The sequence below is a fragment of the Argiope bruennichi genome, chromosome X1 (assembly GCF_947563725.1).
Source record: "Argiope bruennichi chromosome X1, qqArgBrue1.1, whole genome shotgun sequence".
NCBI classification, from domain to species: domain Eukaryota; kingdom Metazoa; phylum Arthropoda; class Arachnida; order Araneae; family Araneidae; genus Argiope; species Argiope bruennichi.
This window is the reverse complement of record NC_079162.1, coordinates 20,390,866-20,414,482: the sequence shown is the minus strand read 5'-3', so window position 1 is coordinate 20,414,482 and position 23,617 is coordinate 20,390,866. Positions and strand designations below refer to the sequence as shown.

The 23,617-nt window shown below is 29.6% G+C and overlaps 1 protein-coding gene across 4 annotated transcripts in view; it reads right to left on the bottom strand.

Annotated features, from left to right (window-relative positions):
* Window positions 1-16,277: 16,277 nt before the first annotated feature.
* Window positions 16,278-23,617, bottom strand: part of LOC129958987 (ecdysone-induced protein 74EF-like) — a 285,199-nt gene continuing 277,859 nt past the window's right edge. For all 4 annotated transcript variants that reach the window (XM_056071752.1, XM_056071754.1, XM_056071753.1 and 1 more), the window contains 4 exons: window positions 22,736-23,395; window positions 21,626-21,682; window positions 19,495-19,687; window positions 16,278-17,099 (listed from right to left, as the gene is read on the bottom strand). In XM_056071752.1, coding sequence (XP_055927727.1) covers window positions 16,991-17,099; window positions 19,495-19,687; window positions 21,626-21,682; window positions 22,736-23,395 — 1,019 coding nt within the window. In that variant the 3' untranslated portion in view covers window positions 16,278-16,990. The remainder of the gene's footprint in view (window positions 17,100-19,494; window positions 19,688-21,625; window positions 21,683-22,735; window positions 23,396-23,617) is intronic.

The window sequence follows — 23,617 nt, the reverse complement described above, 5'->3', positions numbered from 1 at the left end:
AACCATTGCTGGTGCAGTGGTATAAAGGCGTAGTGCTGTGAAAGGTAACGATTTCTGAGCATGTGCATGATTTTAACCCTTAAAATTTCGAATAAAGTAAAATTTAAAAAAATTAAAATTTCAATAAATAATAATTTCACAGTGAATCATAATTTAATACTCATTTCTATGAAAATATATTCTTTTTCATGAAAAGCAATTACTATAGAGTATCATTTGTCGAATTTTTAGATTCGCTTTTGGCATTATATTTGCTTCACAACAGTCAGGAGAATCCTAAATCTGTTTAACAGGTGCATCTATCAGTCTTTTAACAAACATTGTATTTGCTCCCCGGTATTTAATTGTATCTTTAAAATATGGCGAGTTTAAAAATATGAATCTCATCCGAAAGAAAATCATTGATTAAGTCAATAACAGTGAATTTCATAAAAATATTTTGCTAATCAAATATTTAATTTCAAATTTATTGTATAAATGTTAAGATTTAATTGGTTTCGAATTTTATTTAATAACTTAATTTTTCTACTTTAATATTTCTACTTAAGCCGTTGATTTTAGAATAAAATAATAAAAATTATCACAAGTCGGAGAGAATTAGTAGGAAGAATAGTTCCTTTGATAATTAATATATCTTCGTTGTTATTCTAAAAGTGAAAACATTAACGTATAGAAACTAGTCTGCACTTTTACTCTTTAAATATATGTTCCATAACAGAAAATATGTGATTTAGAAAATAATTAGCAATCCGATTTCCCTAAAAAATTGTTTAATACTTGTATAGTAAAATTGTTTATGTAAGCAACATTTTCACTGCTAATCTTTGATATTTCAGTACTTTGTATCACCAATTCAAAAAAAATCTCACAATCATATATATACTACATATTTTCTTAATTGTAAAGCGTTTTAAAATTGTTTTCTTAACAAGAAATTCATTTAAACATTCAAATATTAAAAATACAATACGAGAGTTATAAAATTCTTTTAATGTATATCTCGGTGAGAAAAGTTTCTATTTACTTAAATTTTCACCAATTTATAAATTAAATAAGATAATTATCTAAAAGCAATAAAATTCTTAAGCATCATGTCGAGGGAAAAAACACATATAAAAATTAACATCAAATTAAAGCAAAAATGAATAAATAAAATCAGTAGCAAAAAATTAGTCTAGCTAGAGAATATATTTTGGATGAAACTATAATTCAGCAAAAAGCTGACATCCAAGTCTTACTATATATAAATGGTTAAAAAATGCGGTCGATATTAATGACATAAACTTATATGCTATGAGGAGAATTAGACACAGCAAAGCTGTTTCCCGGCAACTATCAAGGTCCTCAATTCTTTCGGGTAGGCGGGTCGTCGTGGGGAGACCTTGCTGTTTCAACATAACGATTACTTTCTCACTCTTATTGCGCACAGTTTAGCCATATTTGGCTCTTGCGCCACTAAATCTCAAAATACCTACCTACCTCACTCTTATTGCAACGCAAGCGATTTTTCCTCTCACTTCTAGATCGTTTGGATTTCGAAACCAAACATCTGGAAAAATCTAAAATAACAAGTGGGAGTCCACCAAAATTCATAGGCTGAAGCAATGTAAACGTTTTTTATTCCTCAGGCAGATGTTTTTTCTAATAGAACTGTGATTAATTTTCATCGATGGCGTCAATACAACAGTAGAAATGCTTAATTTTTAAGCTAAAACCGCAACATTTCAAGCAATCACAGCAAGCATTTCATATCTCAGCAAAATAAAAAGAATAAATAAAATCCAGATCTGATTATGAAGTCTAAATTCACTAGCCGATTTTGCAGCTACAATTCTAATGACTTCCCTAAACTATACGAGGCCATTATTGGATCGCAGTTTTATTTCCTTTTTTGTTGTTCATGACATATTATTCTTGTTATTTATATATTTTCTCCTTTATTATTCATGCATTGTTAAAACGAATGTGTGAGTAAAAATCCTTTTGAATAATTTCAAAGGCATTTTGGATACGTCTTCAAAAGATTTTCCAAAAACATATATTTTGAAAATTAATTTCTTTTGGCAGTACAATTTAAATAAAATAAAGTATATGTTATTATATTATTAATTATATGTCCGTCCCTACTGTCTTTTACATTCAATTAAAATAAAATATATGAGGTGTATGTGGATTATGCGCAATTTTTGTGTCGAATTAAAGCGATTTACTATTTTTTGATGTTAACATGTATGTTTCGAAAGCGATGATGCCCATATGACATACATGCTGGTGGTTAAGGGGTTAATTCAAAAGATAAACTATAGTTTGATAAATATCATTTCAATGCTAATTAAAAAGATGAATATTTTAATGCTTTTTCTCAAAGACTTCGGAATATATCAGAGCACAAAGTAGTGCTCTGATACAATTCCATTGCCTTTTCATTTGTACAGATTTTATTTCGGTACGATACTTTTCTCTTAGTTCAAAATTTTTAAATATATTTTTCTACAATACTATTCATTCTTTCAACTACATACGTGTTCTATGATGATATTAAATATATATTTTGTGTGCTCAGATGCATTATATAATTAAATGAATCTGAAAAATAAAATTCAGATAGGCAATAAAATGTTTTCATCCTATAATTTTTCGGATTTGAAGCTCGACTTCCATTTAAAATTTTACTACTTAGAAATTTTTAGTCTATACATATGTATAAAAAAAATAATGTTTTAAGCAAAAGCAAATCCGACTTCCTATTGAAAAATCACAAAACTTTCGCAATCTCGCAGAATAAATTGATGCTTTTATTCTCATCTTGATTTAAACTTAATGAAAATGTATGTATGTAATCAGGCTTACCTTTCCTTCGCGTTTTCTAGAAACCTTCTCATGAAAAATAAATAAGTTTTCCTCTTTTTTTTCGCAGAGTACTTTCCATTCCTTTTTTTTTTCATTCTATCTAAATATTATTGCCATTAAAACTTATAGCACTTCGAAAGTTTCTGTTTAGTTATATTAATGCCCCGTTTTAAAGCAACACAAGGTCTATTTTGGCATGGATCTCATAATTTTGAACAGCGGTCAGATGACGAGGACGGCACCTGAGTTGGAACCCCCCCCCCCCCCTCTCCCTACCATACCACACCAGTGGGAAGACGTTTGACCCGGACAGATTTAACGTGCACCGGACCCGCTTACGCGACGGTTCTTCGGTGGAATCGGGTCTTCAAACTGAAACCCCTCCGGTTCCGAAACCAAGACCTTGTCACCGCGATCCGCACTTCGTAAGAAGGATGCTTCTTTAATGTTTTGTATTCAGAACCTGTTTCTTTATTCAATTTTAATAAAAGATTATTCAAGGAAAGTATACATTATATTTAATAAGCATTTTCTAACTTGAGAAAAGAAAACTATTGATCTGCTATCCAGACATAAATTTTGTTCATTTTCACACATCAGTAGTTTGTTATAAAATAACACATCAGTCGTTATTTTTATAACAAAATTTTTCATATTGCATATCATGAAGAAATAGCCTTATTATCTTAAATAAAAATATAAAGTGTGATTTTTTTTTTTAATCTTTTCAAGCAAATATCAATAACTTAATATTTTTAGACTAGAGTTTGGTTTATTTTATTAAAATAAATATCTCAAGCATTTATGTTTTTTTAAATCCCAAAACACTTTTGACAGCAGAACTGAATTACAAATGAATATAAAAAATCAGTTGTATTAAAAACAATTGGTATGATAATTTAACATTATGGAAATTTTTTTTAAAAAAAAGAGAGGGAAAGAAAAGCCAGCGTCGAACCTGCGTCAACCAGTTCGCAGCAACACTCGGATCACAAGGAAACATACGAGCCGTCCAAAGACTTTGTTTAAAGCCATCTGTATAGTCTTTTGTGTATTTCTATAATCTAATCCCTGCATGAAAGCCATGCGTATATCAGAAGGAATGGGCTGGTGGTAAGGTCTTGGCTTGTGAGGCGTAGGGTTTCAGATTCGAGACCCGATTCCACCGAAAAACCGTCCTGTAAGGAGGTCTGTTGCACGTTAAATCCGTCATGCCAAACGTCCTCCCGCTGGTGAGGAGAGGGGGCTGCCAGCTCAGCTGTCGTCCTCGTCATCTGACCGCGGTTCAAAATTACGAGGTCCGTCCCAAAATAGCCCTAGTGTTGCTTTACAATGGGGCCTTAATATAACTGAACTGAAAAAATATCAGAAGGAATAAGTCTGCGCATGTCCATGCCATCCGACAGAATTTAGACATTTGTTACATTAATTTCTATATTTAATTGGGAGTTTTAAACAAAAGATTGAAATATTTTTAAATTCTTCAAATAATGTTACAAATTGCAAAGATAAATAATAATTCTCTCTAAACGCAGAATTAAAAAAAAAAAAAAATGAAAGGAAAGAAAAACGATGAAAAGGTGGGGGGACATCGAATCTGAGTCAACTTGTTAAAAGCTTCACTGTCTGACCACAAGTCAACATACGAGTCCTCCAAGCATCCAATTTCAAACCACATGTCTAGTGTGATGTGTATATTCTATAATGGTGAGAATCCATGTATATATCAGAACGAATAAGTCTGTGCATATCCAGAACCTCAGACAGAATTTAGAATTTTGTTTCAATAATTTCTTTCATTTGATAGAATTTTTAAATTAAAGATTGCAAACTTTTTAAATTCCTGAAAAAGTATCACAAATTGCAAAGAAAAATAATAATTTTCCATAAACGTAGAATTTAAAAAAAAAATTAAATAAAATGAAAAAAAGTGAAAGATTTCAGAAGAAACTTGTGCTTTTCACAAGATTTTTTAATTAATAAAAGAAATACCATTAAGAATGAAATCAATAACGCATTTATGGTTAGGCTTCGCCATCTGCATGACAAAATTATAAATACAAAAAAAAAAAAAAATTATACTATTTTATTTCAGTAAAGGGCGCTTTCCACAAGCTCTTTTAAACTAATAAACGAAATAACATAAAGAATTAAATCAGTAACGCGTTTATCGTTAGGTGTCGCCATCTATAGGACAAAATTATAAATTCAAAAAAATTATTTCATTTCATTTTACTAGAGTGCGCTTTTTGCAAGCAGTTTTTAAACTAATAAACGAAATATCCCAAAGAATGAAATCAATAACGCATTTATGGTTAGGTGACACTTTCCACACTACAAAATTATAAATTCAAAACAAATTATATTATTTCATTTCTGTAGAGTTCGCTTTATATCTGATCTGCTTCGTACGCGGACCAACAGGCAAGAAACAAACCAACCAGAAATGCAAATTAAAGAAAAATGTCTAATGTTTTGTGTTTATTCTAAAAAAGTGCGAATTCCTGCATGAATGCCATGTCAGATCAGAACGAATATGTCTGCTCATGTCCAGAATCTGACAGAATTTTATTTCTTTATTTTTCAAAAATTGAAATAAATTTCAATCTTTTATTTATAAATTCCTCCAAAAGAAAGAAATCAATGAAATAAACGTCTACATTCTGTCAGGGATTCTGGACGTACGTAGACATATTCGTTCTGATATACACATGGCTTTCATGCAAGGATTCGCTCTATTATAGAAGATACACAAAACACTGAACATGTGGCTTTAAATTGCATTTCTGGTATGGCTTGTATGTTGCTTTTTGGTCCGAGTGACAAGCTGAGAGCTAGTTGACGGAAGGTTTGATCTTCACTGAACGAATCCGTTTTCCTGCCAGTATTTTTTTATTTTTTTTTATTTTGATTAAATATTTTTCAATTTTAAGTTTACATAAAAATGTTATTTTTCTTCTCAATTTGGGATATTTTTCAAAAATTTAAAAGAATTTCAATCGTTTATTTAAAAATTCCTCCAAAATATAGAAATTAATGAAATAAAAGTCTAACGTGTTAAGCCATAACGTGTATGATGCCAACATTTTCTAGTATTAGTAACAGAAAGTGATCGGGAACGAGATTTCGGCGTTCTATTTCTGTTATTACTGTGAAATAAATGAGTAGATATTCGCTGAAATTGCTTTGACAACTCCACAATTTTTGTTTCTAGTGACTTTAAAGAAGGATTTGTTGAAAATTCACTAACCACTGCAGTATTATGCTGTTGTTTTATTAATTTTATCACCAATTTGTGCTAATTTTTCTAAATCATCATCATAAACTGATAATATTTGTTGCATTGTAATAGGTAAACGCTGCAAAAAAAGTGTTTTTAAAACATCATTATCGCGAGCGTTATTTCTTTCATTTGCATTAAAAGTAGTGAAGTTTCATTTCCTAGTTGAAAATCTTGTAAAAGGGATTTGAGTTTTACATTTTCGGAATCAGCACATTGTTTAATTATTTTATCCTTCAATAATGTGTATTAAATGTCAAGAAGAAGGGAAGGAATTGGATTACTTACGTAAGCCAAAACATCGCAATCCAAGACGGAAATTACATAATAAAAGTTAGTGCTTTCCGAAACAATTCTCAATGTGATAAATTGAAATTCTAATTGTAAAAACCACAATTCAGGATTACTTTTCCAAAAAGGAGGAGCTCTAAATTCAACGAGAGCCAACTCAGCAGATGCATCATTTTGAATACTAGAAAACAGGAGTACGTTCAAGAGCTAAAGTCAAAAATGATTTAGAAAGAAACATACCTGTCATTTAAAATTGAAAGCTTTCATTTCCGCTGACGAAACTGAACAGTATTAATGTCACGGTCACCACTTGTTTGAGTATAGAATGATTCCTCCACTTAGATGTTCAGAGTTTCAAGAAACGCTACGTCATTTTTAACATGAACAAGAGTAAATTTATTTTACAGAAAAGAACAAAACAAGAAAAATTAACAGGATAAGTAGAAGTAGCCCTCTCGAGTTCAACAAGAAATATTAAGTTCTTGCAGGCCAGATTACATAATCGGTAGTGATACAACGGTCCCACAGACTAAGCTCCTATCTCCCTGATCCGCTCCATGCCAGAACATCTCCTGTATTTGAGCTCCAGACTGTATCCACTACAGTCCAAACTACTTCTTCAGCACCCAAACAACATCGATAGTGGGTAGCAGCACTCCACGCTGTGGAAACCACTGGACTTTCGTCTACGCCATTTCGAACACCGATAAAACCGAAAATTTAGCAGATAACTTGGAGCAACAATTCACTTTAAATAACATGCACGACATGTTTGACACAGAAAACAAAGTCAACAACACTTTAATAAATTTCCTTAAGACACCGATTGTTTCAGAAGTCGAGCCGCCAACTCTTTTAGAGTTCTTCAGATATTTAAAGAAAATTAAACACAAAAAAAAAGGCCTCAAGAAGAGACGGTGTCTCTAATAAAATCAGCGAAAATCTTCCACTCACGACCAAATTTATATCATCACTCTTGTATTTCAATTCAACATTTCCTTTCAACTTGGAAAACTGCTGTTCTTATTCCTATCTTAAAACCTGGTCCATTTCTCTTCCAAATTTTAGTAAAATAACCTAATATTTCATTTTTAAAAAAACTTAATAATCATTTATTCAACAACAATATCTTTATTCCCATACAATTTAGTTTTAAGTTTAAATTATCAACAATGCACCACTTTTTGAAAGTAGGTGAATATATTTCATTAGGCTTTGAGAATAGAGAAAACATGGGAGCAATTTTCCTTGATATTCAAAAAGCATTTGATAGAGTGTAGCTGGATGGACTTAAAAATTAATCTCATGTAACCCCCTTCTCGTAAAATTAATGGCTTCTCTTCTAATTAACAGAAAATTCACTGTACGCGTTAACGCCAAATTATCCAAACTTAATATCGTATAAAATAATCCTCTCCATAAAAGCAGGTGTACCACAAGAAGCCAAATTGTCCCCCACCCTCTATTCAATATTTATTAATGATATACCACAGAAATTTAACATCTAACTGTATATATTTGCTTACGATACAGCATTACTCGCCAAAAACATGAACATAAAATACATCCTTCTAGCACTAAGCAAACATATCCAAGACCTAGAAACCTGGTTCTTAAAGTGGAAAAATAGCTATAAATGCATCAAAAATAGCTGCAGTTTTATTTATGAAAAAAAGAAACAATCAATCAGTGATAAAAAATCAATAACGTAAAAACCCCTTGGTCTCGGGAAGCAAACTACCAGAGAGTAATATTAGATGAGAGATTAAACTGGAACCCATACCTAAATTATGTTAAACAAAAATTCCGAGATAATTCGTGAAAATTATAGTCCTTAATTGATCGGTATCTGGAAATGACTACGGAAAACAAGTTGCTTGTTTATACAACCATGCTAAAACCTGCCCTAACGTATGCCTGTCCAATTTGGGTATATGCAACTAAAACCAGCATCAACATTATAGACAGATACCAAAATGCAATCCTTAGACAAATAAGTAAAGCGGGATGGTTCATGACAAATGACGAAATCAAACGAGCCTGTAGCGTTCCCTCAATAAAGAGTTTATTAAAAGAATAGCTGAAAAATTTTTCAACGGCATAACTCAACTTGAAAACGAAACAATAAAAGAAATAGAAATCTAGCCCTCAAACCCTAACATTTAAAAGACAGATTAATTCAACTATAATTCAAATCTAAATTCTACAATGCATTTGACGAGTAACAACTTCACCCCTTCTTCTTGATCTGTAAATTTATTATAAATTAATTACAAATAATCATATGTATCACAATATCAGACCGAAGTATCATACCGTAACACATATATAATTGGATAATTTACTCCCGTCTCTGCACACTTTCCCACATCAAGGTAAAAATCGCCATCCTCAGCGATGCACTTTCAATTGGAGGAACATCTGCCATTGGGTCAAGTTCTTCACCTTCTCCGCTCCACGCCAGAATATCGGATTCAGTTTTCTTTCCAACATTTGAACTCCAGACTGCAACCACTCCAGTCCAAACCACGTCGATCACACGCCAAAACATCATCAATCGTGGGTGACAGCGCGTTCCGCGCTGTGGAAACCACTGGACTTCGTCTCAATCTACGTCTAGTCAAGACCTGTAGTAGGCAAGAACGGTTTAATCAACGCTCAGCACTCAACTAGACGCATCGACTAGGGTTAAACCTCTTCGTTTTGGCTAGGCACCCCGACAGTGTTATTCTTAACCGTTATAAAATCATTAAGATTCTCACTAGACAAGGGCAATCTACTGACCGCTCATTCCACAACAGGATGCTACAGACGGGAATTAAGTCCCCAACGAGACTAAACCCCGTCAAACTGCTTGCCGGTCATAAAATCATTCATCATCATACCTTTAGAGAAGAAAGATCAAGCTTTATTTGTAAAATTGTTTGATCAGAATTTGCAGTAATGATTTACTTGCACTGTGAGAATATAGACGCTTGAAAGATTTGCGAAAAGGGCTTATGTCGAAGCAAGAACTGAACGATAATTACTAAATTTGAGACTCTGGGAGTTGAGTGTAAAAGCAGAATGAAGAGGTAAACGGATTTCAAATGAAAATGTTTAAGATATCACCATTGCTATGATTGAAAGAGTTCCCAATTCCCGATATTTTTCAAATGCTCGAACAGTGTCGCTTGATTTGCCTCTCCCCTAATATACGATGCCGGAGTTTCTGCGATCCATTTTAAATTAGTATGAATATAAGGTCCTCGTAGTACAAAATCTACATTCAAAATTCAGAACAAAGCATTGATTTTGCTTAACGGGATTTGGTCCGAAAAGTTGAACATTTTGTAGTCATATGGGCATTTTATCCTAAACGGAGCAGTGAATACTTAGAAATGTTGTATATGGAATAATGCACGTCCTAATTTGTACATGAACAACTCCCACATTCTAATGACATAACTGTATGGCGTGGTTTAAGTGTTGATTTCATTCTTGATCCCCTCCCCTTTTTTTAGACGAGAGACTCTCCAAAGGCCTAAAAGGTGTTTTGTAGCGGGTGCCCGTTACCGTGAGCTTTTACGGCAGCAATTCATTCCTGTCTTACAAGAACGCGAATGTTTAGAGACTATCGTCTTCATGCTAAATAATACAACACCACATACTGCCCGGCAAGAGACGCAAACATTTCGCGTTCACTTTGGAGGTGATCTGGAAATTTCGGGACATTCTACAGACATAAATTTTAGTGATGTCTGGTTGTGGGGTTTCCAGAAAGATTGTGTCTATGGAGAAAGCAAGAATTACACTCCATGTTGCTGTTGAACATGCTATAACACGCAACTGACGCAAATGAAATGCACATTAAACAAATGATGTGATTAAATAAAGTTTCGTGTTCCAAACTTAGGTTTTTTTTGCTCTTTATGTACCACCTTTTTATCTGTTTTTGAAATTCGGATTAATTTTTATACAGATTTCTTTTTCCCATTGTTCACATAATACAATACTATTAAAAAAATGCGTCAAACAGAACGGTTTCTATGTAAGTGCCAGGTCATTTTAACTATAACCACATTGAATTAGTATAGAATTCTCAGAATTAATATTGCCCAAATTGATTTCTAGATGGCGCTCCCTCATGAAATCGGTGTTTATTTAAGAATTTTGAAACTTTTAATCATTATATTGTTTTATCTCCAGCGACCAATAATTGCACAAAATATCAGACATAGCACATCAGGAAAGGATTGAAAATCGATTATAAAATCCCTTCCATTCAATAATAAAACAGCGTTTGTAAAATATGAAATATCTGCGCTGTATATGCAAACGATAGTGGAATTTCACAAAAATCCGTACCACTCTTCATAGGCCAATGATCGAAAAGAGGTACTCCGTAAATTACTGAGCTTACCAACATGAAAGAATGGAAGTCAGAATGCGACTTTTTCGATTTCTTGCGATGGTCTCAAAAAGGACATTAGTTTTTTTTTAAAAAATATGAAAATTACTGAGCCTCCTCGGTCTAAAACATTTCTTTTGCTTCTGTATGTATCTCAGTCACTCTAAGCAATAGGCGTCGAACACTGCTGATATTTATTGTAATGCAAGAAACATTGTTGGGATGGAAATAATAATAAAAAAAAAAATATTTTAATCTTGTCACTAAATTTTTATACTTTATAATAAAAATTAAATAAATTAATGAAGTAGATTTTTTAAATTAATTTTATGAAGCTCAGAACATCAATCAAAGCAAATGTATTTTCAATGTAAATTAGTGACAAAGTTTAAAAATTTTATGGTTTACTCCCAAAGCATTGATGATTTAATGTTATAGTGAAGTGAGGGGCAGCCAACAGCCGATAGACAGCTGTTTAAGAATATATGAATTGAAAGCTGAAGAAAAGCCTTAGAAGGTAATTAAAAAATAATTTTCAGTGAAAATGTAACTTTACTTAAGAGATTTATAAATGTTATGAGTCTGAAATCGAACAAAATAAGTAATAAAATGTTTAATTACACAACAGTTTTATTATCTCCGGCAATGATATTTACAAGAACACCAGTTACACAAATAAGACCACATAATGAAAGAACTTTATAGATTTTTCTTTTTCCAGTTTTTTAAATAACACTTTTAAATATAACGATAAGAAATTAACATTCAAACAGAATACTAAAAAAAAATTAAAAAACAACGAAAGATTTATTTATCAAAGCCTAACGTTACAAAATATGCGCAAAAGCACATATTATCTTTCTATTATAATTAAAAATTCTCAAATTATTTTTTAAACTGATTTCCGAAACCACAATAACTTAATACAGAAGCCCTTTCATATTCATCAAATTAAATGTCGTTAACTATTATAAGAAATTCAGTTCAAAAATATATCAGGTTTTAAAAAAAATACATGTAATTTTTTTAACACCTAAATAATACTTCAAGAAAAAGTTCAAACTGTAGTCAAGCTCCTTATTAAAAATATTTTATACGATATCAAATGGCTTCAAGTAAATTCAAAGAAACAAATTTTTGAGAAAATGCATAAACAATGAAAAAAAAAAAAAAGAGAGAGAGAACGCGAAATAATAAGAAATACACAGATTTTAAAATATATATGTATATTATATTGTCCAAAATAGTTCAAATTAGTGTTATCAAGAAGAAGGGAGGGGGATTGAAAAGAAATTAGGAATTTTATAGGTAAAAAACCATTTGATATACATATTATATTACAATTAAAAATATTTCCTTAAAAAACCTTAGCTTTATTAATCTTTTTCAAATTTAAAATCTTCCTAGAATTTATTTGTTCAAAATGCAAATTTTCAAAGCACCTTAATGAATATATAAGAAGGTCACTTTATTTTTAATAGTAATTTTCTTAAAATATTCTTAGTTCTCATATATTTGCAGCATAAAATATATTTATTACTTCATATGTAAATAAATTTTTGCATTCAAATCGATTACTTTTACGATCGAAATCGGATTCTAGAAAATCTTTACATGATAGGCAACTCCAACCTTTTTTCTCAAATATTATTTAAAAAATGCCAAGTAAGAAAAAAAAATAGTATGACGCAATAAAACAATACTTTACATAAAATTTTGATACCATGTATGATCATTATTAACAACATACAAATGAAACTAAGCTAAAAATGAGCGATTTAGTTTTCAAATTTAAACAGAACAGTTTTTTACTTCCGATTTCCTTACACTTCATCTTTTATCAGATTGACATAATAACCTATATAACATTAAATGATTCAAATAATTTATACATAACTTAGAACTTCATAAAGATACAATACAGAAAATAAAGTATCCACAATATTTTCAAACCTTTCCAATTGCTTAAAAAATCATTAAAATATATCCCAATAATTATATACAACTTAAAAGAAAAACATTTGTTTCCAACATTCTTCATATGTGTTTATATAACATATTAATAATTTAATTCTTTACATTATTAGATACATAAGAACAGTGAAAATTTCATACTTATAAAGCTAAATTCGTTTAAACAACGAAACGGAAATAAATAAAAAAGTTCAGTGAAGTGGATTTTGAAAAGACCAATGTGGATGTCAAAACGTTAAGTAAAATATTAAATTTCAGTAAAAAGCAGACGAATAATAAACATATAAATATACAGCGTCACACAGCATAAAAGTAAATTTAATATAAATTATTGCATCTCGGGCCTATACAGTTTAATGCTAGAATATCATTCATCAATATCTCTCAATAATACATTTTGATTTTTATCATATCACTCTTGTCAACTGTGACAATCAGATAAATATGTGCACTTCATATCATCATTCTAAAGCACTTATATGTACAAATCCTTAATGTATCTGTTTATTTACATTGTGCTAAAAAAGTTGTGGTCAATGAAAAAAAAAGCAGCACTTGGACTGGTTTATATGAGTTCAATAAACTCGATTTCAATGGTATTCTTTACTTTAGCTCTGTCTTTGCTGCAATTAATGGATGTTGTAGAAAAATATATGTATTTGTAAAAATACCGGAAATTAAATTTTTCTTATATAATTATATAATATTAAGAGTAAGATCTTTAAATATTAAAGAAATATTCAGCTAACATAATGCAGAAAACACAGTGTAGAAAACTATTATTGTTTTTTTTAAATTATTTTTACTATAGACTGCAACTGGTTTCATAATGAATAAAACAATATTGTTTTTTAAAGAAAAAAATATACTGCTATTCATTTGTCAGAAATACAGCATCACAAATACAATTTTTAAATATAAACAGATATATATATTTCAATGGACAGCAAGAAAAACTTTAAACCAGCATCTGAAATACAATAGAACATGGAAAATTCGCATAATATGGGGCCCGATCACATTCCACTTATTAACTTCTTTCTGTTGCAGAATCTATACCGAAATCCATTTCTATATAAAATTACTAAGCGAATGGGACGCATGAAGTAGCTAAGTCGCACTCTTGGCCCTAGTTGGCGCTACTAAAAAAACAAGAGACGCTCACTCGGCTTAAATCGCTGACAAATACCTGTCAGCGGGCTTGTAATGTATCATAAGTCACAACAACAAAAAATATTTAAATTGGGGGCCATAAAATAATCCGAAAAACGTTAAACCAGCATCTGAAATACAATAGAACATGGAAAATTCGCATAATGTGGGTCCCGATCACATTCAATTTATTAACTTCTGTTTCAGAATCTATACCGAAATCCATTTCTGTATAAAATTACTAAGTGAATGTGACGCATAAAGTAGCTAAGTCGTACTCTTGGCCCTAGTTGGTGCTACTGAAAAAACAAGAGATGCTCACTCGGCTTAAATCGCTGACAGATAACTGTCACCGGGCTTGTAATGTGCCATAAGTCACAATAAGATAACAACAACGAATATTTAAATTGGGGACAAGAAAATAATCCAAAAAACTTTAAACCAGCATCTGAAATATAATAGAACATGGAAAATTCGCATAATGTGGGGCCCGATCACATTAAATTTATTAACTTCTTTCTGTTGCAGAATTTATACCGAAATCCATTTCTGTATAAAATTACTAAGCGAATGGGACGCATGAAGTAGCTAAGTCGTACTCTTGGCCCTAGTTGGCGCTACTAAAAAAACAAGAGACGCTCACTCGGCTTCAATCGCTGACAGATAACTGTCAGCGGACTTGTAATGTGCCATAAGTCACAACAAGACAAGAAGAACGAATATTTAAATTGGGGACAAGAAAATAAGCCAAGAAACTTAATAAGAATTAACAGAAATATCGAAAAAGAAGTAGAAAGCAAAGAAAGAAAAAAAAAAAAAAAAAGAAGATGAAAAGAAGTAGAAAGCAAAGAAAGAAGAAAATAAATAGAAAATGAAAAGAAGTAGAAAGCAAAGAAAGAAGAAAATAAATAGAAAATGAAAAGAAGTAGAAAGCAAAGAAAGAAGAAAAGAAATAGAAAGCAAAGAAAATATTAGGATAGATGAAATGGAAATTGTTAATTTTTATACGATATTTTAATTCATTACATTTTATTTTCTAATACTGAGAGAATTAAAGAACAAAAAAAAAAAAAAAAAAAAAAAAAAAAAAAAAGAATATTGTGTACAAAATTAGCTCTTCATTTTAACCGACTGTTTCCCTTCCCAGCGATTCCTTATTTCATTTTCTATTAAAGAAAAAGATTGCTCAAATTTTCAATGTTCTATTGTACTATTATAATAATTTACAACCATCAATACTTTACCATTGAAAGACTTTTAAGGATTTAAATAACTAAAAATTTAACAATTAAAAATAGCAAACAATAAAGATCAGATCTAAGCTGAAAATTATCATAACTTATTTGCAGATCTTCAATTTTTAAAGAGGGCAATTTTATAACAAAGAAATTTTGGAAAAAATATACATGGGTGCACTGTTAATCTGTTTTATTAGATTAACATCTTCTAGAATAATAATTCAAAAATACTATACATTTAATAAATAAAGGAGGTGATATAATGTAAGATAAGATCAAATGTATTGCGTTATTTTTGTAAAGATGTGCATTTTTATGATCTTGCAAATATAATTTGCAAAAGAACTTAGTCAAAAATACAAAAAGCATTCACATCATTTCTTTGAATAATGCACAAAAGATTTTTTAACTTCTGGTAATAATCAGTTATGCTAATTTTTCGTGATTGCTATATGTTTACAGTTTTAAAATTTATCAGCAGGAAAACAGATCATTGACAATTGGCATCAAAGCGACAACAATTGGCAATGCTCTAAATATTGATTTCCTAAGTCTTGGTAAGTGAATAATGAATCGCAAATCATCATTATATAAAGAATTTCTTTAGAATACATAAGTATATCTTATGTTGCAAAGAAGCCAATTAACTGACGCCAGAAATGATGTGAATGTCTTTCTCACTTATAACAAAAAAATATAAAATGTGGCTTTAGCATGACGTAACAGTTTAAACTGAACTGGCTGTCACGATTGTAACCGATAATGATTCACTTAAATTTTCATTTTATTTTTGAAGACAAATTGGCATACCCTTTCATAAATTAATTGTATCATTTCTTTCAACGGCAGTTTAAATTTACCGCAACAGCTGCAGACATAAAGACCTACAACACTTTACCAATAAGCTTTGAAAAGATATTTGCAATCATTGATGAAAATAAATCTGATGAGATATAACCTTTGACAGAAAGTAAAAAACATATATTTAAATCCCTTAAAATCTTTATTGATAACTATTACTACAATGAAGAAGGAAATTATTATAATAAAACCAAATCAAATGTTTTAAAGATTTTTAAAATGGTTAAAAAAAACAGCAAGACAAATAAAAACAAACCTTAAAATTGATGTTATAAATATTTATATGTGTTTCTTTATCAACAGAATTGCATAACTCATCAGATTTCTTTTTACATCAATTAATCAGGAAAGTGTACCAAAATGCTCAAGAGAAGTAAATTAAATATAAAGTGACTTGTATTATTATAGTAATTCTAAGAAATGCATGCATTTATTCAGTCATACGATATGAAAAAAAATTAACAATGAGGATGAGATAAATAGTTCATACATGTCGAAGACATAGACTATGCTTATATTTTATATATTTAACAAGTAACAAATGGACGTCCAAACATTTTGGTGTGCACTTTTAATACCAGTCACCACAATATATTTTTGAAGTTCTTTACAATATAAACTAGCAATGGTAAAATTATTACTTATAAACATTATTTTCAAACATTTCCTGAAAACAAAAGTCATAATAAATTCATGTTAAAATCATGGGCAAATAAATAACGTTAACTTCCATAAGCAGGAATGAGTTACACAAAAGTTTCCCTGATATAAAAATAGTCCACAGTTCAAATGTGTCCAAGAAAAGTTGGTAAACAAAGGAAAAACGTTTTCATGGAATTAATGCCATGAATTGATTTCCTTTTAATATTTTTTTACACATATCTGGAATATAAACAGTTCAGAGCAGTTAATGAAGTCACAGGGAAAAATATCTGCACTATGTTTAGTTAAGGATCATGCTCCTGTACAATCTATTTCGACAATATCTTTAGGTACATCCACAAACTGGTATACAAGGCGCTGTCCGTCCACTTTAGCTAAGATACCTCGCTGGTAGTAGTACCTATCATGGAAAGAAAAAAAATCTTATAAAAAAATATTTTTTCAATAAGATTAATTAAAAATGCTTACTGTTAAATAAATCTATTTATTAAAATAAAGATGTATTTAACAATATGACGTATTAAAACTCTCACATATCTGTTTAAAATAGTATTGAATGTAAGAAAATTATTAATATTAATTGCAAATATGAATGAATCGTTTATTGTGAAAATGATATATGAATTATCACTATTAAGAAATGTAATTAAAAAAGATTAACATATGAATTGTTGCTAAAATATTAATATCAGAGTTTAAACATCTAATAAATAATAAGTGAAAGAAAGATAAAAAATTTTCCTTATTCCTTAGAGTTGCTTTTTTCAAATCTTATTTATATCGTAATTAACACATATAAAAATAAAACATAAAAACTTATTGCATCATTATTTATGAAAAAATATATATGCTGTCATTGCAGATAATTTAATTAAAATATCATTAATTCATAATTTAAAAACTAATAATAATCATTCACCACAATAAAAGTGTTCATATGGATCAAAAATTTAATTAATTTGTTGTATACAATATACAACTTTAATATCATTTAAAAAAATTATATATTATCTTCAAGGTATTTAAAACATATCACTCATCAGCACAAATTAAGACTTTTACTAAATGATTTGAAATATTATACTCAGCCGTCTCAACTAAGGCTGTCTTTAATTCAATTTTTTTCCTTGAGTTAGCTCTTCATATAGGCAAAATTATCATGTCAAAAGGTAGAATGGTCAAAAGAATTACTTTTCTCTTCACAGCAATATCTCATTAACATTTAATTCACTTGTTAAATTATGTAATGAAATTCAAGCATAAATGTAAAGTATCAGTTCTCTTCCATTTTAGAAGTACTTCTCAAAGAACCTCACCCTGAAAATATTTTATACAAATACGTACACACATATAGGTATCAAACAAATTTTAACCGGGCGATTCTTTCACAAAGGTTCCCCCCTCCCTACTTGTGCAGTATCATTTACAGTAAAGACATTTTCATAATTTAAAATTATCATTAAACTATCATTTAAACAGACAACATAATAGAACCAAACATAAAATTAAGTAACAGTAACACGGATATCTTTATAACCAATTTTATCTACTATAAAACGAATATAAGGCATAAAAACATCCAAGCAAATCCAATTAGAAAAGAAATTTTATCAGTTGACTGAAAACGGTATATTTAAATGAAACACATATTGCTAAAAAATGATTATTTCGGATCTTTCAAGCAATAATCCAACAAGAACTAGTTTTTAAACATTAAATTTGATTAACAAATTTGGTAAACTTAAAAGACAAATAAAATGGAGCGCTACACGATGGAACAACGTGTTAATGCAAGATTTGAATTTTTTTTTAAAGTTTTTATTTTCTTTAAATTGTTATATTTTTATTGAATCGTAAAGTACGCAGGATAGGTTTATGTATGGAATAACACATAAGGCAAATGGCCTCCACCGTTTTACTGGCAGATGCGTACTCTATTGTCTAAATTTTCCCATGACTATTTTGCATAAATGTGGTTGATTTTAGTTGATACAGAGTCGAATTTCCTCTTCCGATGCACGCGTACTGGTGGGCTTGTTGGCATAGACCTTTGATTTCGAATAACCCCATAAAAAGAAATCCAATGGTGTTAAGTCACACATTTTAGGGGGCCAATTCTCAAATATTCGAACGTGGCCTCCAGACTTTCATTGTTTTTGAAATATTGTTCAACAATGAAAGCACATCGTTCTATCGTGTAACGCTCCATTTTTATTAACCCTAAACTATCAGCTGTCAAATAGTTTTTTAACATGGCTGCCAACACTTTATTGCAAAAATAGTGACAAATTAAAACCTCTCGTTAATTGTGGGACACCCTTTATAATGGAATGTAAGCTGATGTTTCAATAAAAAAACTCTTAAACGGTGTAAATTTAAAAAAAAACTTTTAAAATGTCACTGTTTCATGTATTTTACATGTATTATTGAAAGTTTTTGACTCGAATACGTTTTATTGCATTTAAAATTATAAACATGTCACATTAAAACACACTGAAATATGAGTATTCAATGGCATCCTTGCTATCTAGAATTTTTAACAGAATAGATGAATTAAGAGAAAAATATCATAACCTCCAACTATACATGATTTAGAGTTTTAACTTACAATTTCCTCAGTACATATCACTTAAATATATTAAATACTCATTCATGCCTATTCAAATTAATCGCATGAAAGAAAATATTCTAAAAAATAATTAAAAATAAATATTATTTTTAAAACTTTTATAAAATAAACTCCAGAGTATATGTCTGGTTACACAGGCTATTCAGTAAAAAAGCAATATACAAACCTTAGAGCCCTGCCCATAGTTTCATAATTCATGTCAGGTTTGTTTTTATGAAGACCCCACAGCCTCGATACAGCCTTTGAATCAACTAATTTAAATATTCCCTTCTCTCTATGAGTCCACTTTATATACCGAGGGCAGTATTCTTTATCTTGCAGCAACTTCAGTAAAAATTCCCAAAGGTATGTAGTAGATCCTACAACACAATGAAAAAGCATATGATAAATGGAACAGCCACAAATACTAGAAGATTGTATAAAATTGCATCACAAAAATTATCATTCATTTCATTCAAACCTAATAATCAATTGAATTTATTGTATATAATCCATTCAAATATATCAGTAAGATGTTAAAAGAATATAGTTATTACAGAAATATAAGGTTCAAATAAAAATACTGCTTTATATTTTGCATACTGGATAGTTAAATAAAAATGGTAAACTAATACTTTTGAAGTACAAATTGAAAACTTTTAACTTATAAATGTGATATAGCTTCAACATTTTGAAAAGAAATTAAAATCAGAATATAAAATGCTTAGATAAATGTTCTTATTTTAATGAAATGCTAATTACTTATATGAAGAAGTGTTATCTTTTCACTATGTGGTAATATAGAAAAAACTTGAGAATCTAAAAGAAATTTCAATCATTACGTGAAATTTATACTACAAAAGAAAATTTTTAAGATGGTAACGACTACAGAATATACTGAAATGATAATCATCAATACTTTCAATGCATTAAGGAATAAAACAAAGAAACAATTCAAAAAAAAAATCATTTTACAGGTAATATTTCATGATTGAAAAGAGTCGCATATATTTAACATACGATTGCATTTTATATTATCTTATGCATCAAAAATATTTTATGCATTTGTATTTCTTTAAATGGGTTAAAATGGAATTTAAAACAATCATTAATAATCGTGATAACTGCATAGGACAAAAATATTAAAATTTTAAACAAAATAAATTCAATATTATAAAAAAATATACCTAACAACAACAACAAAACACAATAAAAAATATCAGCCAAACTTAATACTTTTCATTTATTAACTCATTTTAAAAGGGAATTATGAAAAATTAAGATATAAAATATTACATTTCTCAAACAGAACTTAACTTGGAAATAAGCTGAAAGAAACAGGGTTCATAACAGAGGAACAACTGGATAGTTCAGGAACCTTGTAGCAATCCGCACCATAAAATGGATTATATTAATACTGATGATGGTTCTTGGTATTATTGAATAAAGAAGTTATAGGCTTTACTAAGATCAAAGTATTATTAAATCTGAATGTTCAGTGTAAAAATAATCGTACATCACATTAATAAAATAATTACGACACAAAATGAAATAGGAGGAGGGCGGTGACAATTTTTTCATACTGAAACCACTGTTCTTAAAGTAATTACATCATGATATTAAACATGGTTAACAACAAAACCCAGATTTTAATAGCCTTAAAGATAAACATTTCAAGTTTAGTTTCAAATGTTCATTGAATGAAGATGATCAGATTATTTTCATTAATATTTAAATTAAGACTGCATATAAAATAGGTTTAAAAACTTTTCAATTGACTAAATCCAATTCTATGATTGCATTTTGCCTCTAGAAGATGAAGATTATTTTCAACTAATTCTTAATGTATTTACAAAATTTTTAAGAATGTTTCTTCTTTGATGTGATTAAGACATGCTTACAAAACATTCGTATAAATTCTTAAAATATATTGAAAAACAAAAAAGCATTTTAATAATTAAATATTTTTGGATATGTGACACAAAAATACATTCAATATCAATTATCATAACACTGATTTTAAAAAAAATATATGCTTACCATTATACTTACCTATATATGTTTTCTCATTATGTAATATCAATGCATTCTCACATATGACTCAGTAAATGAATAAAATATGTACTTACTTGTGCTACTCTTATTTGAGTGCAAGAAAATGACCTTTTGATGAATAATATACATGAATGAATTTTAAATAATATATCTTTGCATCATAATAGCTTTACACATTGTCTGAAACAACATTCTCATGTTACAATTTATTAAAACAAATCTTATTCCCAAAGATAATAACTGCATAAACCAGTCAATAATACCTTCTCTGCTTTTTCTTTTCACTGCTGGTGATCCATCAGGGTTCTTTGGTTTTCGAACTATTAACAAAAATGAAAATTTAAACTAATTATACATTAAAGTACAATTTTTAAGCTTTAAAATTCATAAAATCATTTTTATTAAACAATTATAAATAAATAAGGAAGATGGTACTTAAAAACCACAATACATGGAATAGTTACTAAGTAACTTGAAACAGTTTTCTTTATAACTACAAAAGAATAATCTTTACCCTTCATCATTATTGTTTGTAAATATCTTTTAAGAATAGATTCAGAACTATAACAATAATGACAAGAGTTAAATTATCGGCTTTCCACGAAGGTTTCGAATATCTATACTATGTTGTTTTTTTTTTAAATCAAAAATGAAAATGCCTATGCATATAAAAATAAACAATTGAACATTAAAAAAAAATACAATTTGAATTGAAAACTTATATTGTCTAAAAAAAGCAAAAGATTTTAGAAATGAAGAAATATTTTACTGAAAACATTTAAAAGATCAGAAAAACAGAATTAGATATAAATTGACAAGCCTCTCAACTATCTGAAGTATAATCTGCATTTTGAACATATTATAAATATCTTTTTGAAAATGAGTTTATTGTGATATTCCAACTAACTACCACAGATTAAATATTTTATAGTTAAACTAATACAAATAAATAATTTTCAGAAACTTTGAATTATTAATTAAATTAAATTCAAAAATACTTTTTTAGACTTTCATCTTTTTAACTAAAATATTTCAACCTGGGGAAAATCGAAGAAAATTGACAAATATAGTTACAATATTTATAAGAAAGTAGAAAACTGATAAGAGATCATACAACAAAGCACATCCTAGTACTGCAATTTCATTTTAGAGAATAATAAATAAACATCTTAATTTTAATTAATGCCAACAGATTTTTTTTTTTTTTTTTTTTTTTTATTATGCTCAAAATGCAATAACTAAAAACTCTTAATATGTTAAAATTTCAGTTTTAGAACTATTTTTAAACTGTAATGATGCCATTAGAATCTTACATGCAATTGTAACAAAGAAAAAAAGTAGAGCAAAATAATTTATAAACATTAAAAGAATACCCTTTTTCTTTATCCTTGCTTGATAAGATAAGTCTTCAACGTAAGAAGTTGCATCAATGTCCAAACCACAAGGACTGTTGTGTGTTGCAGTGATAACAGATGTTGGAATGGCGGGTTGATGTCCTCCTCCAATGGGTGACTGTAAACCTGATGATGATGGAACACCAGTATTTGATGGAGACGAGGAACAAGTACTGTTGTTATTCCTGGTAAGGGCCAATGGTAGAGGCGAAATTGGAGCACCATGAGTTGTGCTGGACACTTGAGGGTGGGTGGGATGACCAGAGAGGTGTGCTTGCAGCTGCGACATTGAAGATGTATGCATTGAATGACCAAGGTGGGACACTGGAGGATGCAAATGTTGACCAGAAAGGTGTGCATGTATCTGTGAGAAAGAGCCTGAATGCAGGGTGTGACCTAGGTGATGATTTGCATGGTGATTGGATGCAGATGAGAGGTTATTGTACGTTGTGTGAGATTTCTGAGACCTAGAGGCATCCATATAACCATTTTGTTGTTGCAATTGTTGTTGAGGATGCTGTTGCTGCTGCTGCTGCTGTTGTTGTTGTTGATGATTATGATGAACATTTGTCCGATGGTGTTGCCTATAATGGGATTGCGTTTGGCCGGGAAATGCTGAGACAGGAATTGAATTTGGATCTAGAAATAAATATACATAAAAAAGAATGTAAAAACGGCCCTCAAATAAGATTCAAAAATATATAAGTGAGAATTTTGAGACATGCTTAAGAATCGCTGTTTCCAAATACAGAAACCCACCACGCTTTTGCATATGCCTTAGGATCCACTGATTTCCTCAAAATGGAATGGTGAGATGGAAGATAGAGGTCGATATTTACATTTTATTTACCAATATGGTAA